This window comes from Cariama cristata, unplaced genomic scaffold, assembly GCF_000690535.1.
Source record: "Cariama cristata isolate BGI_N322 unplaced genomic scaffold, ASM69053v1 scaffold43355, whole genome shotgun sequence".
Lineage (NCBI taxonomy): Eukaryota > Metazoa > Chordata > Aves > Cariamiformes > Cariamidae > Cariama > Cariama cristata.
The window spans coordinates 1-16597 of record NW_009618951.1 but is presented as its reverse complement, the minus strand read 5'-3'; the positions used below and the strand labels follow the sequence as shown (position 1 = coordinate 16597).

The window sequence follows — 16597 nt, the reverse complement described above, 5'->3', positions numbered from 1 at the left end:
GAACCGCTTGTTCTTTTCTTACATGTTTGCACTTGTGCAGGAAGAACAACAGCAGACAAGCAGGTCTTGGCATAGGAGGAGTTGTAGCAGGACTCTAGACACTTTTGGGGAAAAAAACCCCCACAGGTGTACACTTAGAGGCACCTAACCCTTAGGTATGCAAGGACAGACTAGGAAATTAGAGACAGCACTCATCCTACACCTATTTTTACAGCCCAAAGAGAGTAAATGCTATTCTCCCAGGGAAAAGCACAGTGCGTCTTGGAGGCTCTTTGCATGGGACTAGCCTTAATTAACACCCAGTCATTCTCCCTTGTGCATTTGCTGAAGAAAGAGAAGGGCCAGAGTGAACCACAGCAGCAGTGACTCAGGAGTGCAGGAGTTGTTACTCTTCTCCTCTGAGCCGCCCTCTATACCTGCCTCGTCCTCCGTGGGCTACCGGGGGAGCTTGGCCTCCCAGCTGGAACATCTTAGGGTAGGGCTGAGGAGATCGAGACCCCTTTTACTTCCCCATGTGGAGCTGTGGCAATACCCACCGCTTAATTCCAGCACTTGCATCTCAGCACTTAACAGAGCTAATGCGATAGCTGGGTGCATGGCAAGAGTTGTGTATCACCTCAAAGCCTGTAGCTAGCCAAAAGCGTCCATTTGCAGCTTCCTCTTATTACACCTGCTAGCCAGCTGTGATGGTAGGGTATGACCCCCCCAGTACAGCCCTGCCAGGACACACAATTCCACTAACACAACTTTTGTTTATTGAGATTATTGGGTGGTGTTGTGCGAGGTGGACCGGTGCTGGTGGCTTTGTACCACCATGAGTACGAATCACAGCTCTGCTGGTATAATAGCTCCTTTTAAATCAGAAGTGCTTTGTCCCTCTAGCACAGCCTACAATGTTTTCTATATCTGTAAATCACTCTTAACATAAAACTTAATGATCTACATCCCCCTTTTTTCCATGAACCCCAGCCAAAGAGGAGCACAGTGCTGCAGCTGTAGCTATTAAGCCATGGTGGCAGCAAAGCACTTCATTAGCGCCTCATGCTCAGCAGTTTGTGATGCGTAAGAGCTGAATAATTATGCCCTTGTTACCCTCAACTGAGATGCACAATTGCCAGAAACAAGCGTTTACAATTTAAAAAAACCCAAAACTGTATCAAGTCAAGGACAACATTTGTTCATTCATAAAACAAGCCTTTCTGAGCAAAAGGACTGCGAGGCAGAAACCAGAGAGGCTTACGTTAAGGAGACAGTTGGTTCTAGGGCTGTATCATACCCCCTCAGACAGACCTCCATAGCCGCTTGGTCCCAGCTGTTTTGAGAAACTAGCAGGCAGAGCTTTAGCGAAAGCTCTTGTTGCTATGAATTGCACAGATGGGGAGGTTTTAGTTCTGATCTGAGGGACAGGAACGGGAAGCAGGGCTTTAACAATGTGAGTATCCATAACCAGTGATCCGCAGCCTTTGAAACAGAGCAGACGGGCATAGAGGAGTGAAAACGAGTGGTGTGTTAACAATAAAAATAGAAGCGGTGAGAGGCTGTTCTCCCTTCCGAGGATGCCTTGTTGCTCACACCAAGGTAGCAGCTCCACATCTTTGGTTCGTGGCGTGCAGAGACCACAGCACAAGTAAGTAACTGTTCCTTCCTTACCTACAGCTCAACGTGAACAGGGATTTCAGAATCGTGGCCGCACTGATATTTTTGGAAGAGTGACAGCTGGTGCAAAGGAAGCAGTTAAAAGGAGGGCGGTAGTGCAGACAGACTTGCATTATTTTGAGCGACATTCCACCATTCTCTAAGCCAGGGTAGGGCATACGGTACTAAAAAAACTTGTCATGCTTTTGTCTGAACAATATTATGCTCTCAGTAAGTCCAAGTGAGGACTAAAAAGAGCGTTCTGGAGTACACCCCAGACTTAGCCCTGCAGACTACTGCATGCTTTCACGCAGCATATCCCGCAACAGATACCCGACTGGGTATTTGCTGTCCTCACCTGGCTGCACATGATCACGCTACAGAAGAATGTGCTTACGCTGTCCCCTCCTTGTGAAGAAGCCCTGACTCTCACCTCGGGACTCGCCAACTTCAAAACAGCCATGTCTGTTTTATTTTCCCAGTCCTGTTCTAATATTCAGCCAAGAGATAATAGGTCTTAAGAAACAAATTGAATGAATGATCAGGACAGGCGGGCTGGTCAAAGCAAGTTTCGCTGGGGTGCCTGGAGAGGACTGGAATTTCAGGAAGCCCTGCCTGGCATGCTTTACAGCCGTTTGCCAACATTTCTGTTTGTGGACTCTTGATTATTTTCCAGCATGCATAATTTGCGTTTTTGGATAATGAGCTTCTCTCATTTAATTTCCCGAGAGTCCAGGAAATGCTCAGGTGCTCCCCATTCCTTTGTTCTCCCACCCATGATCCACAGACCTTTCATTGAAAACCACAGCGTAGTACAGACCACAAATCTTCAAAGCCACAGTACAGTGTTAGAGGTGCAAGTGTAGTCATGCAGCTGAAGCTTGACTGGAATTTTTAAAAACAGCTCTTGACAGGTTACAAAACAAAAGGAATAAAAGTAAAACCCTTTTAAACTGCTCAGGTAAAGCAACTCCTTGAGACAATATTGATCCGATGATTATATTATCAAAAAACCTTCAGGCTACATTTTGAGAAAGAAGCAAATGATTGGAAACAGTGTCATTAAAATGCACAGTTCAATTTGTAGCCACACTGAGAAAAGAGGGCAAGGGGGCTTCACCTCCACCGAAAATGCAGGTGGGAGAAGGCTGAAGTCCTCCAGACCAAATTATTTCCATCGCAGGATCATCTTTGCCCTCTTGTGGGCAATCTTCTCTCCTGCAGCTTCTCAGCAGATCCCCGTGCAGATGGCCCAAAGAGAACCCAAAAAACATCGCTGGCCTTCCTTGTGCTTCCTTTAGCAGGCAAAGAATAGCTATTCTGAACCCAAAGAGAAGTCAAACCCAAACCCCGGCCAAGTAGTTAACCTTGACAGCACGAAGGAGGCTGTGTGATAAAGTGTGTGGCTCGTCCTGCTCCTCGCTGTCAGGAGAAAGCCCACCTGAAAGCAAGGAAACACGCAGGGGCCTCCAGCGACGGATGCACAGACAGCAGCGACCAGCCGCAGACTGCCAGCCTATATTCCTATATTCCGCCCCGCTGCACTATTCTGATACTTGACAGTAAACTAACTTGGATGACGCTCCTGAGAAAGGAGTTGTCACAATTCTAGCAATAACGTGACTTAAACCTGTGTGGTCATGCTCCAAATTATTAAATCTTTATTAATCTTTCTTAGGACTTCTGAGTTATTTTCTCATGTTGTGTAAATCCACCACTGACTTACCCTTTTAATACAACATTTTGCCTCGATTGTTTTCTTGCGTCTAGTTTTCAAATGTACTTAAAAGAATTAGAGACCCGGTTACACTCATTTCTGGCAACTTCACCAGAGACAATTTCACCTTTAATGTTATGATATAAAGAAAAATAAACCGTGGCATTCCAATTTCAGAGCCGACAATGAAGAAAGTGCCATTCTCCTCCTGTTTACAAGACGACCGCCAGGTAATAAGCAATCTGTAGGATTATGAAACAAAGAAGCTACCCTGCCGGAAAGCATGCAGGTTTATTTCCTTTTCCTCGCCCTCTACCACTGACAATCGGATGAAACATTTTTAAAGGATCCAGTGGCTCCCCCTCAATGAAATAACTCGGTCACCTGCATTTTTCTACACCAGAAGAAACTATTTGCTCTTAACACCTTGTGCTAATTTCTGTTCCTTCCTTTAACGAGCCTGCCGCTTTATTTTGTTCAGCTCCAGGTAATAAAGACAGTAGGAAAGCAGCGCTTGAATTACGCTCCTCACAGTAACCTATAGACCACGGTAGGGGTAAAGGCAATATTGCGCACTAGTTTGGCTGGAGCCTGTGGTAAGAGGCAATACTGATCTTATCGGACTTTTCCTCCTGGAAACTTTCAGCGAGAATATCCAGCTTTGCAAATTGGACCCTCTTCCCCAGTAACAGGCAAACACAATGCAAGCTCTTTCCTCCAAACCAGGAACAAAGAATGATGTTATTTCCTATGGTTGGCTCTGGAAGAACTACATAGCAACACCAAAACGTAGCAGCAGAAACAAGACAGACTTAAGTTATTTACTAATATTTTATTTAAAAAATGATTACAAAATATTTTAGAAAGTTCTTAGGACCCAAAAAGCATAATACATTAAAAAAGACCACAGGTTTAGAATGGAAAAAATATTTATGCATTTCAAAATTATTGAAATGGAAATTCAAGGCAACACTGGGAACAAGACTATACATTTATTTTATATATATAAAACCACTGTATTATCATCCTGATTTAATAATCATTAAAAGTCACTTGAATTCTCAAAGGTATTAAAAGTGACAGGCAGCTCTGAACAGCATAAAATTTATTATCTAGAGAACTGCTTATGTTTACAGCAATAGACTAAAACAAAGATGAGTTTCCATCTTAAAGGCACTACCAGCATCTTGATTCGTTACAATTTTATATAACCTTTCAAAAATTTCACAAAGTATTTCCCTTCAGTACAGAAAGCTTGGTGTTTGTATTGCACAAATTTGAACGAGGATCACCACGATTATGCAAAAACATCTTGTGCAGAGCTCTGCGAGTTGTGTGAGATAGCTCACTGCTTTTTCAAGTTGGAGGGTGCAAAGGTAGAACTCAACTGTAACAGACCACAACCCTTCCCTGCTATTTTTAAGCACAGAGTGACAATTCCTTTACGTATTTCGAACCCAAAGGGCACTGGTAGCATTGTGATTTTAATGTGGGCTATACACCAAACACAAGAATTAACATTCTCAATCTACACAATGCCCGTGCAGATTTTCAGAGCAGAAACTCACAGTCCAGCCAAACAGCAAGTCCTCACGTGTTCTGGAGAATCCTCTCCACTGGTTCTCAAGGCACTGTAAACCAAGCCTGAAAGTGGGTGCAGAGCCTTTAAATATTTTTGGATGGGCTCAGCTGGAAAAGGAGAAAGCCTTTAATGTGTCTGAGCAGGCTCGCAACACCACTGCCAGGCACCGTGGTGAGGAAGGGAGAAGACAATCCCCAGACAGAGGTCCTGGGCCAGCTGCTGCTTTCCACAGGTTTTACTACCAGTCAAGATTGTACAGAGCTGGTGACTTTGCAAACCGAAGAAGAAATTTAAGACAGCTGCTTGTAACAGCACTTCTGCCAGAGCTCCTGAACAATCCCTAATCCACTTTAGTCAAAATCAGCCACCTTAATGTAAGCAATTTAAATAGCTGGCTTAAATAAAGTAGGCTGATTTCATCAGAAGCAGGCTGGGAAAGCAGCAGACCACGTTGCTGACAGAGCACGGGAGGGGTAAGAGACATCCAGCCACAGGCGCAGAGCTCCTGCAAAACCAGACAGTTAATCCAGCTCCAACGCAATTCTCTGGGATCAGTCTAATTAAAGACAGACACTCAAAGCCTGGATCTGACAGCAGAAGCATCAAAGGGGGCACGTCAAGACTGCAGGAGACCAGACTGCTCCGCCACTGCAGCAAGGAAGGCTCTCCCCAACCTAGCCTGGGCGGGCAGAGGAGTGAGGAAGGACACACGCTTCTGCCCCTTTGTCTTAGGAAGCTGATAAAGCAGTTAAGGAAAGGATCTCACACAAGCAGAGAAGAGCATATACACTAGCAAACCTGCTTCTCATCTATTTTAAAACCAAACAAAAAGAACACCTCATACTTATAAGCCTAGGATTAATAGTACCACCATGCAGAAACTGCTTTGTTAGCCAACAACTGGTTTGGAAGCAACAATTTAGCAATTGCCTTAAGCCTATAATCAATATGTGACTCACTTTAGTATTTAACTGCCATGTGACAGATTAATGCCAGCTAAACAGTATCTGGAGTGGAGCAATATGTATTGTTGTAAAGAATAGCAGGACTCTTCCTATTAGTAAGCTCCTGTGACATACGGGAAAACAACTAACTGGTTTCCCCAGGACTACCATTTGTCATTTTCATTAGCCGATGGCAACGCTTGCATCCCTTTCAGGCAGAGGCAGAATCTGATCCTCAAATCTATACATGGGTCAGTCCGTTGGTGAGGGAATGGGTATAAACTACCTACCTGGAACAGCTAAAAGGAAAATGAAAAACATGCCCAAACCCCCTCGCTCTAACAACCCCACATATGCCAGGGAAGCCAGCATGTATGGAGAAGCCATCAAACCATTCTGCAAAGGCTGGTGGTATTTGTTTCAAAAGGCCTAACAGTCAGACCGTGGGATTTAGGAGATCTCAGTCAGAGTCGCTTCTTCTGACACCAACTCCTTGTGGCACCATTTCATAAAAATAACTTGCTCTGTATTTCAGTTTCTCTCTGAAGTTATCAGGAGTAGGTACCATAGATAGGGAGGCCAAGGCAGAGCGATGACTTTACAGATCCCTTTCGTTACCAGTATTCAGGTATGGACACCAGTAACAAAGCACTTAGGTGGGGAAAAGTCTATAGAAAAAACAAACCCAGAACTCTATTCACATATTTTCAAGCTAAGAAAAATTACAGGAAAAGTTACTTCAAGATAAAAGTCCTGTCATGGTGCTGCATTGCTTAATAAATATCAGCAGCACAATGTTACTCTTACGCTGTATTTACAGCTTTTAATTATAGATCAAGATTTAGAGACTACAGACATTTTGATGTGAAAACAAATTCAGTAGAATCCTGAGCAATAATAAAAAAAAAGGAAAAAAACCCCTTAGAACGTTAATCATAGATACAGACACAATGCCAAAAGTAAGACATTGCAAATCATAGCAGAGATATTTCTCATTATGGCAAGATTCATATCACCGGTAACACTGCTTGTAAACAAAACATCTCTAATCTACCCAGTTTTCAGAGACAGCTACAGCAAGCTCTGGACACCTAGACTGAGATCAGGTTTTAGTGCAAATGGACACTAATAAACACAAGAAAAAAAAAGAGCCAGTCCAAAAGGCATTTCTTCTTCACAAAGCAGGAAATTCTATGAAGGAAAGTATGCCTTTTATGCATGGTTCGGAAACCAAGCCACAGCTTAAACTTGATGCTTCACACCACCTGTCAAAATTTTACATCCTCCAAACAAAGTGTAGTGTTAGGCTTAAGTCTCAGCCCTGAGAGAGAACATCACAAACTCACATTCGTCAGAAAGTGGCAGCGCTGGAGGAAAACTCTGACCTTCTTTTGCAGTCCTTACAACAGCTTCCTCGTCCTTTTCCAAATACAGCTTGCTCAGCCAATTTCTGGAAGGCTTAGTCTCAGTGCTGCCACAACAGGTTACAGGACTATAAATTTGTGAGCCTAGGGTATTGATGCAATGGAGTTAATGCCTGGAAGACACGGAAAATGTCACGAGCACTCAAACAAGAATTGTTTTTGCATAATCAGCTTTTTCTCATTTGCTTTGGTATTTTGGAACATGGCCTGGTTACAGCAATTTGCTCTACTTTTGAAGGCTTTCCTCTTAAACGAGGTCTACCAGTCTTGCTTCTACCTCAGACATCTGAAAAACGCCTTTTCACCACTTCATTTCTTTTACAGGCATCAACATCTGGTCGGATACGTCCGTCACTCGTCTGATAACATGTTGCATCAGTAGTGTTTCGTGCAGTCCTACAGCCTGTTGCTTTTAAGACAAATCAAGGGTACAAGTGCTTATTTACCTGTTTACCAACTGAGCCAGTCAGTAGCAAGAAGGCTCAAGTTAGTGCCATATTAATAAACAAAGAAAATGGTGGGGTTCATAACCATTCTGGCAAAACTTACCATTAACTATACACAAACAAGCTGCATATGGTATTAACTTTGCAAGTAATATTCACCAGGATAGTACCAATGTTTTTCCCGTTGATGTTCAGATTGCTACTTTTGGAGTTACTTCGTGAAAATAATGATTCTTCATCTTTTTCCTCTCAGAGCTGGCATTTCAAGTTTCTTCCTGCAACTTTTATAGCTTTCGAAACAATCTGAAAGACAACTCTGGCTTACAAGTCCAAAGTTTGACAATCATGGGCTGCGAAACTGTCTCGTTGATATACCGTTACATTACTCTCCCCATAAAATTCCTACGCGTGCTATTCCATTAAAGTGATCTCCACAGGCAGAACTGAGACATACGAATAGTAAAAGCAAAACAAAAACCTTTACATAAGGATAAGCATTTCTGTAAGGGTCCAATTAGGTATCCCTTTTACATTCACAGTTTGACCAGTAAAATGAATTCTGCTGTACTAAATTATAACTCGTAACAGAAGTATCTGGTCCATTTATATAGAAAATACCTTTAGGGTATAGCTCAGAATTTATGCATCACACAGTAACCTTTATTAGTCACCTCTGTCAAAATCACATCAGCACACTGTTGTCCTTAAGTTATTCTATTTAGACCCAAATTTTTTTAGTGTATGTCACCTGGACAGGTGGCAGGACCAGTTACCTTAGAACATGATGCTCAAGATGCCATTACTTGACCTAAGGATCTCTAAAAATTTGTGATGAGCAATGCATACAAAATTGATTAGAATGAAGAGACAGTAGCTGCTGCCTACAGTGCACTGAAAGTACATTTTTAGTTTGCTCCATTCAAAAAAAAAAAAAAAAAATTTCCAGAAAGTTAGCTTTATTTATTCAATGGCTGACTTTCTGTGGCACTCTGAGTGTTGCTAGGATTTTCAGAGCGTCCATCGACGTTTTGCTTCTGACTGTGAAAACGCTCTGTAATAATTTCAGCTACAAATGCACCACTGGCAAGAAAGCCGAACACCTGTGAAAGTGAAAGGAATATAGAATTTTACAATGTACAAACATTAACAGTATTCTAACATTGTTTGGAGAGGTTTGCCGGACTATTTACATACGTTAATTACGCTTATATATTAAGATTGCAGTCCTCCTTAAATCGGTAGTTCCTTTTAAATTAGAAGCAGAGCAGAAATCATAATTCTAGCACATTTAATGCAAAAGTTTTTACAGTTCTCGTTCTCTTTATCAAGTGTGAACCTTATAATACGCTCTAAACAGCCCTTAATAGTAAAAGTGTATTAATTTCATTGCAAAAATTAGTTATTAAAGAAGCACGGCCTTGGTAGGGTAGCAGAGGATTAATCTAAGAGACGGCTGCTGATTAAAGGGAGTAAGTGAAGAAGAGTAACACGTGGAAGGTGAAGGGCAGCAAGATCTGCAAAGCCTAAGCAAGTCCTTACTGGGTCAGCAAGAGAGGATGAAATGAAATTTCCTTAATGACATTTCCTTATTAGTCATGGCAAGATAGGGGTAAAAACAAGGTTGTTTTTAGCAGCTTCTTTCCACCAAGGAAAGAAACACGTGCATTATTCTAACTTCTACCTAAATTTTACATGACTGGTTTTGCCCCAAAGCAATTTGACACTAGTAGATCTTAAATCACAATTATTTTTGTTTTTCCAGCTCCAGAAAAAAACCTGAAAGACTTTATACTCAAACCATTAGGTCTGAATATATCAACATCACAGAAGATGGCTATACAAAAGTGTGTATCTCTAACAGCTCATGCCGCCTGTGGAACAGAATTATTTCACTTTCTTTTCTAACTAATTTTTTCTCATTCAAGAATAAAATCAAAATTTGATCTTTTAAACTTACATATTCACAGCTCCAAGGCTGTGGCACAAGAAGTGCCAAATGAGTAAGGAATATGACATCCACAGCATCCCAAAGCCTCTTTAGTGCCTTGCCCTGAGCCTCTTCAGCGTTTCCCAGGAGATGCATGCCCTGTGCTCTTCTATTTCTGTCACTAAGGAAACTGCTGCTTTTATTGCAGCCTTTGCAAGTCAGCATTCTCCACATGTGCCCTGTAACGCCTGGCAAAAGACATGGTTTCTTGCCGACCTTGTGAGGGGGTGGCATTACGAAAGGACAAGTCAGGAAAAAAGTAGGCATTTCAGAGAGAGGGTATCAGAGAACTGGGGAAGCTGTGAGAGACGGCAACGTCAAAACAGTGACAGACGACAGGGAATAATACAGAGCCAAGGCTGCGAAGTCTGAGGAACCCGGAAGCAGGCCGCAAACTCTGGGGAGCTGCAAGTGCAGGCAGAGCTTTCTAGCAATCGTGAGGAATGCCTGCTCTTTGGGTTTCCTACGGTAAGTTTCTGCAAGGCCTGAAATAGCCAATTTCTCCTGAAACATCTCAATGCGCTGAGCTCTGTTCCCTGCCCAGTTTCTTCCCTGCAAACTGAGTGAAGCCTAGAGGGCAGAGAAATTAACGGACAAGATAAATAGAAAGTAAATCATGCAATTTTAAGACTTACACATGCAGCTTTTTCAACAGCAGACCCAGAGCTGGTTGCAGCAAGCACTATTGATGCTAACAGAAAACAGACGCCTATGGCTGTTACGGCCCCACAATTCTGCAAATACAAAAAATGAATGTTATAGAATTGTAGATATACTACCTGAAAAAGAACAAGCATCATAACAGCAGCTGAGTTAATCTGCCAGTGAATTTATGCTTTGAAACTTTGATGCTAATGGAAGCTTCAGAAAATGTATTTTACAACTACATTCCGAACAACATTCAGCATTACCAACTATTTAAAAGAGTCTGCATTACATAGTCCCCTGTAAGTATTTCATTCATTGACATCTAACTTTTTTCACAACCAAATTCAAGCTCAGAGCAACATGCTAGCAGCATTCCCTAGGGAAAACATTTGGGAAATCAGAAACCTGTAAGTAAATGTGCTCATTCAGATCTCTTACTACATTACTCCCTTATCTGTACCTTCCCATAAAAAATCTGTTTGCGCTGAAGACAAATAGGAAGGGGCACTCATAAGACACTATAATATTCTTACTGACTTTACAGAGCAACTTTGTGGCACTGCTGGACCTTCTGAAATATAAAAGCATAAACTGTAACAAGTATGATTATTACCAAAAAGGAAGTAGGCTACACCCAGTAGGAAAACAGATAGAGTAAATAGGCAAGTTACAAGTATCATGCTGGCAGTAAACTGTCTTCCGTTTACCTACGTATATGTGGTGACCATGCAGCAGTATCTTAGTCTGCGTGAAAGACTTTCACAAAAGTCCTAAAATCCTGCAGGTAACCAACATGACAGTTTTGGAAAAGTTGGTAATATAAAAGGGATTCTCAAAGGTGACTCATTTTTTAACTATAAGCTACTTTAATCTACCCTTTAAATAGAGAAGAAAAGGAGATTCATTCTGCATAGCATTTTTACTCCACAGTAGTCTAAGCACTTACAAGAAATGGTTGGTTTTTTTTTTAAAAAAAAAAATTTCCTTACCACTCTTTGTACTTTATCTTCCCCAGATGTTTCATATATGTCAGTGCAATATGCACACAGGATCAGGAGGCTCAACAGAAAGGCACTGCAGCTTACGAATTCAAAGAAGTAAAGTCCGCCACACTCGATACAATCCTGCACAATTTCTTCACAAATAACAGCCAGAAGAGAGAGAATCTGCAAATAAATAACATGCTCGAGTTTGATCAAGTCTCTAATATCTTCAGCAAATAGATGTCTCTGATACGAACATCAATAAGGACAGCTCTAAGGAAAATCCTCAATCTACAAAGAACCCGGTAAAATTCTGCACTATTTTCTTACAGGCAGAAATAATTATACAGTGACACAGTTTACACTTGCTGTTAAATGTTGGTCAATAACTACACTTGGGTAAGCTGAGCACACACCGCCAAATACAGGCTTCTTGATTAGACAGCCAGGACTCCTGATTTGTGGGTTTGTGCAATCGCCAGTTGGAAGCAGACGGGGCAGACAGCGTGGAGAGTGCACGTCCTGCTCAGAACGAGCAAAAATGCTATTGCTTACTACTTTCAACTGCACTTGATTTTAAATGCATTTGGGTTCAGGGCAGAGGCGGGGAAATCTGAGGGCACTGACACAGTCAGCTACCTCCCTGGAAGTTCACAGCTGATGTCACCTCCCTTGGTAAAACTTCAGAGAAAGCACATGTAGCTAATAGTTCACCTGCTTATGACCCCCTCTAAGGACAGAAGCTCAGCTGTAGGAATCAAAACTTTAAACTATGTTTAAGCTATGTTGGACAGTGTTTAATCCATGCAGAAGCTTATATTCACTTTTCTGCCACAGTAAATTTTGAGGAAAGAACAGGAGTTCATTCCTGTACAGTCACTATACATCTGCTGCTGGATTTTCTACTACTTTATTGTACAAGACAGAATATTGCATTATGTAAATGTTCTCTCATTTTGGCCACTTATTGCTAGTTTCCTTCACTCCAGAAAGTTGACACAGCATTATAAATCCTTGTACTAAGGAGTTCACCAAATTAAAACAAAACCAGTAGTAGGAATCAGACTTGGTCAAAAAATTGAGACTGATATAAGGACGATGATCATATTTTTAATAAAGGTATATGGGCAATAATGAGGTTGACAGTTCTTCTTTTAAAAAGATTTTAAAAAAATCGAATTCTAAAATTCAGAATTGTTCTTGGAGAATCACCACCAGCCTTTGGTCTCAGTTTTCTGACCGTAAAAATAAGAACAACAATTTAGCACATGGGAACTGTAAATCCCCCCTGCTAAGCCAGACCTCAGAAGGGCACTTCTAAGCATCATGTTTTGAAAATGCTGCAATCATGTAAAGAAAACAGGATCTCAGAAAGGGAAAAAACCCGAGCTGGGAAACTGCAATATTACTATCAGGCCTCCACATACTTCCCTTCCCTCCCGCAGCGGCTGGCAAGGCAAACTTCTCAGCAGCCCTCGCACCTAAAACAGTGACTACAACGGCTGTCCGAGGAACGTTTTGAACTCTGAATTTCCAATTTTTAAGTATTTTTTTGCATGTCCAAATATTTGCTTACAGCTGCATCCAATGACTTTCAATTTCACCTTTTTCACAAGGTCAGCTGGAGTGTGAGATCAGTTTTCAGTGCTGATAAAGAGCTGGAACTACACACGGAAACCTAACGCCATCGCTTTCACCTGGGATGCAACAGAACCGAAAGGAAATAAACCTCCCCTTAAAAGAATTTATAAGCCCAGATAACCATAATATGATCTAAACAACTGAAAAAACCCTCTCCGCTGAGTGTACAAACAAGTAGAAAAAAACCCCAAGCATTCAAAGAGTAGCTATAAAGGGTTCAGTGTCAAATAAATGAGATTTACCAAGCAGAGTCCTAGGTGGGACTTGTCCAAGTCAATATTCATTTTTTATTAATAAGCTGAATAACAAAATAAATTACATCATTAAGAAAGCTTTGGCTTGAAGAACTCTGATTAAAGTAGTCTATCAACAGCACATTTATAAGCTGCTAGAGAGTTCTGCTTCTGTTTCTTAACGTGCTTCCTGAGATCACTATGAGAAACAAAAGGGATTACTGTGTTGTCCTACTAACAAAAAAGAACAGTTTTAAATACCACTGAAAGACTAATTCCTTGAATTTAGTTTATATAGTTACAGCTATGTAACACGGCAGGAAGGTTTTTCTAGTATTAGCCAGAAGATTATCATCTCTATTATTCATCTGCATTTTAGTAACATCCCACTATTAGATACAGTATAAATACACGAGCCGCTTTAAACAAGCCAGGAGATTCCACGTTTCATTCCATTTCCCAAGAACTGTTCTGCCGGAGATCCAACTTTGTCCGTCAGCATTAGTCCTGGGATGAGTGCAGACCTTTACAGGCTTACATGAAGCAGCCAAAGCTCCTTCTGTTTTGTTTTTGTATCTGCCTTCTCCACACCGATCCCATGGAGAATCCCTAGCAGCCGACAGCCAGGATATCACCACTGCTTTTGTTTGAGACGCCAATAACGATGTGAAGAGGGGCAGCTCAGTAATTTCCCATTTTCTTGAGACCTAAACCTTCCAAGCAGAGTTCCTTTCACCTCACCATATGCATGGACTGCTTGCTGTAAAGGGAAAAGCATCGTTGGAGACACAGTTTTTAACTTTTCCTTTTTTTTTTTTTTTAATTATTAGTCCTATCTGTCCGTATCTACACCAGAAATTAAACATCTTCATCTGTCCCTTACCAGCAAGAAGTTATTCATTGATACTGACATGACTGTTGGAAGTTTCTACACAAGTGTCAAGTTCCTAAAGTAGATTTAATAAGTGAAAGGCTACAAAAGAATGCTACAAAAATAAAGCAAATCAATGAACTTTCCAACAGGCCTGTGAAAATGCTCAGCATTGGTATTCCCAGTACAAAGCCTTCTAACTCAGATGGGTGCACATATTAATTCTGTAAGTCTGCACAATCAGGGCTACTATAGGAAGTGAACAGCTCAGAAAAAGAGCAGATTTTTAAGACTGAATTACAATTTTCCTTTCCAGTTAGGGCATTTTGGTTCAAGTCAAACAATAGTTGATGAGAAGTATTTCTGCTTTAGATAAGAATTCCTTTCTACCTCCCAGCATCCTTTTGGCAGTTACATTTTCCTTATTTCACTTGCCCAGAAAGTTTCAAAAAACAGGCTAATATTACAATGTATGCTGTTATTAATCAGAAGAGAAGCATTTCTAAGGTCTAGAAACCAGTTTTCTGCAGGTGATATCACAGTATTTCGTAAAACACTTGATCACTTCTATAATGAAGACAGCAGATTTTCTGAGTGCAATACCCTCTTTAGCAGTCCACACGACTGATAACCCCAATAACAACCACTATTGTAACACAAGGCTAACAGATGTTAATGACCACCACTATCACTGGCGTTTCCAAAAATCAATGCCTTCCAAAAACAGGAACATTTTTCTTACTGCAGATACTGAGGCTTCCACCTTCAGGAATTTCTGGGGCTTTCTTAAAGTGTTTTGACCAAGAACTCCAAGATCTGTGCACTTTGATAAAGGGGTACAAAAAGGGAAGGGAAAAAATGTTGGAAATTGGGAGGGTGAATGACTGTAACTCCATTTTCTTTGTCCTCTCATTGAAGAACAAGTACAGGCCATAAACTGCCAATTCTTTAGGGGCATATCAAGCAGCTATCCATCCTGTTTAGGATAATCATAATTTTCCTTTTTCCTAGCTAGAAAGCTTTTTAAATAACACCTCTGTTCAGGTAAACAGTTTAAGACCTTGGTACACCAGTAAATTTGCATATGTAATAGTTTATTTTAGTCAGTGAACCTACTTACATAAATGATCTGTTGGTCTGGGAACAACAGCCAGCAGATCTTACTTTATTAATCTCCAGTAGACGAAGTAAAAGTTTATGTCCTATTATATTTATTTAAAGCATTCTTGGGTGTGATATTTTTAAACACTCTTGGAAAACATTATTTTTGGCAGCATTACCATTACCTTTACCAGCACTCGAGAATCTTATGTTTCTGGTTCAGGGTTTTGACTGTGTGCAAGGCAAAGTTTAAAAACCAAACGTCCTCTTTTCTGCAATGGTGAAATAATGAGAAAGGGTTGGAAATCACCTACAATTCCCATGAGCATGAGACATCTGACTAAAAAGCCACTTTGTTGGCTTGAAAATATACCCTGACACACATTTACAGTCAGCTGCCCTTTCCCACTGTTGGTTTCACTACCTCCCTGCCAGTACTTAAGAATGAACAGGAGTCTGAATCATGTGCTGAATGTGTTCAGGAATCACACTACATGTAGCAAAAAGCAAGCAGAATATAAGCCTTTTCCTTCTTGGTGGGCGCAGGAGTGCCCAACACGAAGCGATGCACTGTGATGTCTTCTACAATAGGCCACCATCAACACTGCACGTTTCTGGTGCAATTTTCTACCATGAATCATTGGGGAAATGAGCCCCCTGATTTTAGCACGGACAGGACAGCATGATAAGCTTACAAACGGGCTGCAGGAGTAGCAGGAGAGGGACGTCCGGATCTGATGACCCAGCAAGCCCTTGCCAGTTCTACTGCCCTACCCTGAGCTTCAACCAAAGGCTTCCACCTCCTGTTTTCATCCAACACGGCCCTCAGAAGAAAACACTTAAGTTTCCTGTGAGGTTTCCCTCTGATTTTAAACTGTAACGACCGCAGGCAGCTGAACCACACGGGCTGCAGCACCGAACCCGGGCCGTGCGACGCACGCAACCGTCAGATGTCAGCACCCGCTCCTGTAGCCAGAACATAAAAAAGGAACGAGCCTGTTACTTCCCCACCATAAAACAACCTGAACCTGCAGAGACGACGGCGTTGTAAGACACCACGTCTGCTTTCCACCTGAGTTACAGCTCTTGCGCAGGTTTAGTAAGCGAGAGCAAAGGCGAGCTTTGCCTCCGCCACGTCTGAAGTGAGGCTCTCTGGGGGAGCGAGCCCTTTCCTGACTGACATCAGCCATTCCCCTGCGGACGGCCATCTCCCCCAGCCTGCGCTTCACCACTGAAGAGTTTAATATTTAAGCGGCGAGGGATTGTCCGAAAGCCAGAGGTCATCATAACACGTTCATTTCTGTACCAAAGCTGTACTGTTGGTAAGCAGGGACAGCTGTAAAGCACCCGGGCGACAGTCGCTGACGCGGCGGGAGCGGGCCCAG

The 16597-nt window shown here is 41.8% G+C and overlaps 1 protein-coding gene across 1 annotated transcript; it reads right to left on the bottom strand.

The window, feature by feature from the left end:
- Nucleotides 1–8704: 8704 nt before the first annotated feature.
- On the bottom strand, nt 8705–16420 carry CMTM6 (CKLF-like MARVEL transmembrane domain containing 6). The gene is made up of 4 exons (XM_009701046.1): nt 16235–16420; nt 11373–11549; nt 10371–10469; nt 8705–8848 (listed from the first exon to the last, which is right to left on the bottom strand). Exons 1-4 carry the CDS (start codon nt 16418–16420, stop codon nt 8705–8707), a joined length of 606 nt encoding a protein of 201 aa, XP_009699348.1.
- Nucleotides 16421–16597: the final 177 nt, after the last annotated feature.

What these genes read in the sequence shown, in the direction of transcription:
- CMTM6 (XM_009701046.1), bottom strand. Translation starts at nt 16,420, where the DNA reads ATGGCCGTCCGCAGGGGAATGGCTGATGTCAGTCAGGAAAGGGCTCGC. An exon ending in AAGATAAAGTACAAAGAGTG is followed by an intron (nt 10,470 to 11,372) that starts GTAAGGAAATTT and finishes TTGTATTTGCAG; the next exon opens with AATTGTGGGGCCGTAACAGC. An exon ending in CTGTTGAAAAAGCTGCATGT is followed by an intron (nt 8,849 to 10,370) that starts GTAAGTCTTAAA and finishes TCACTTTCACAG; the next exon opens with GTGTTCGGCTTTCTTGCCAG.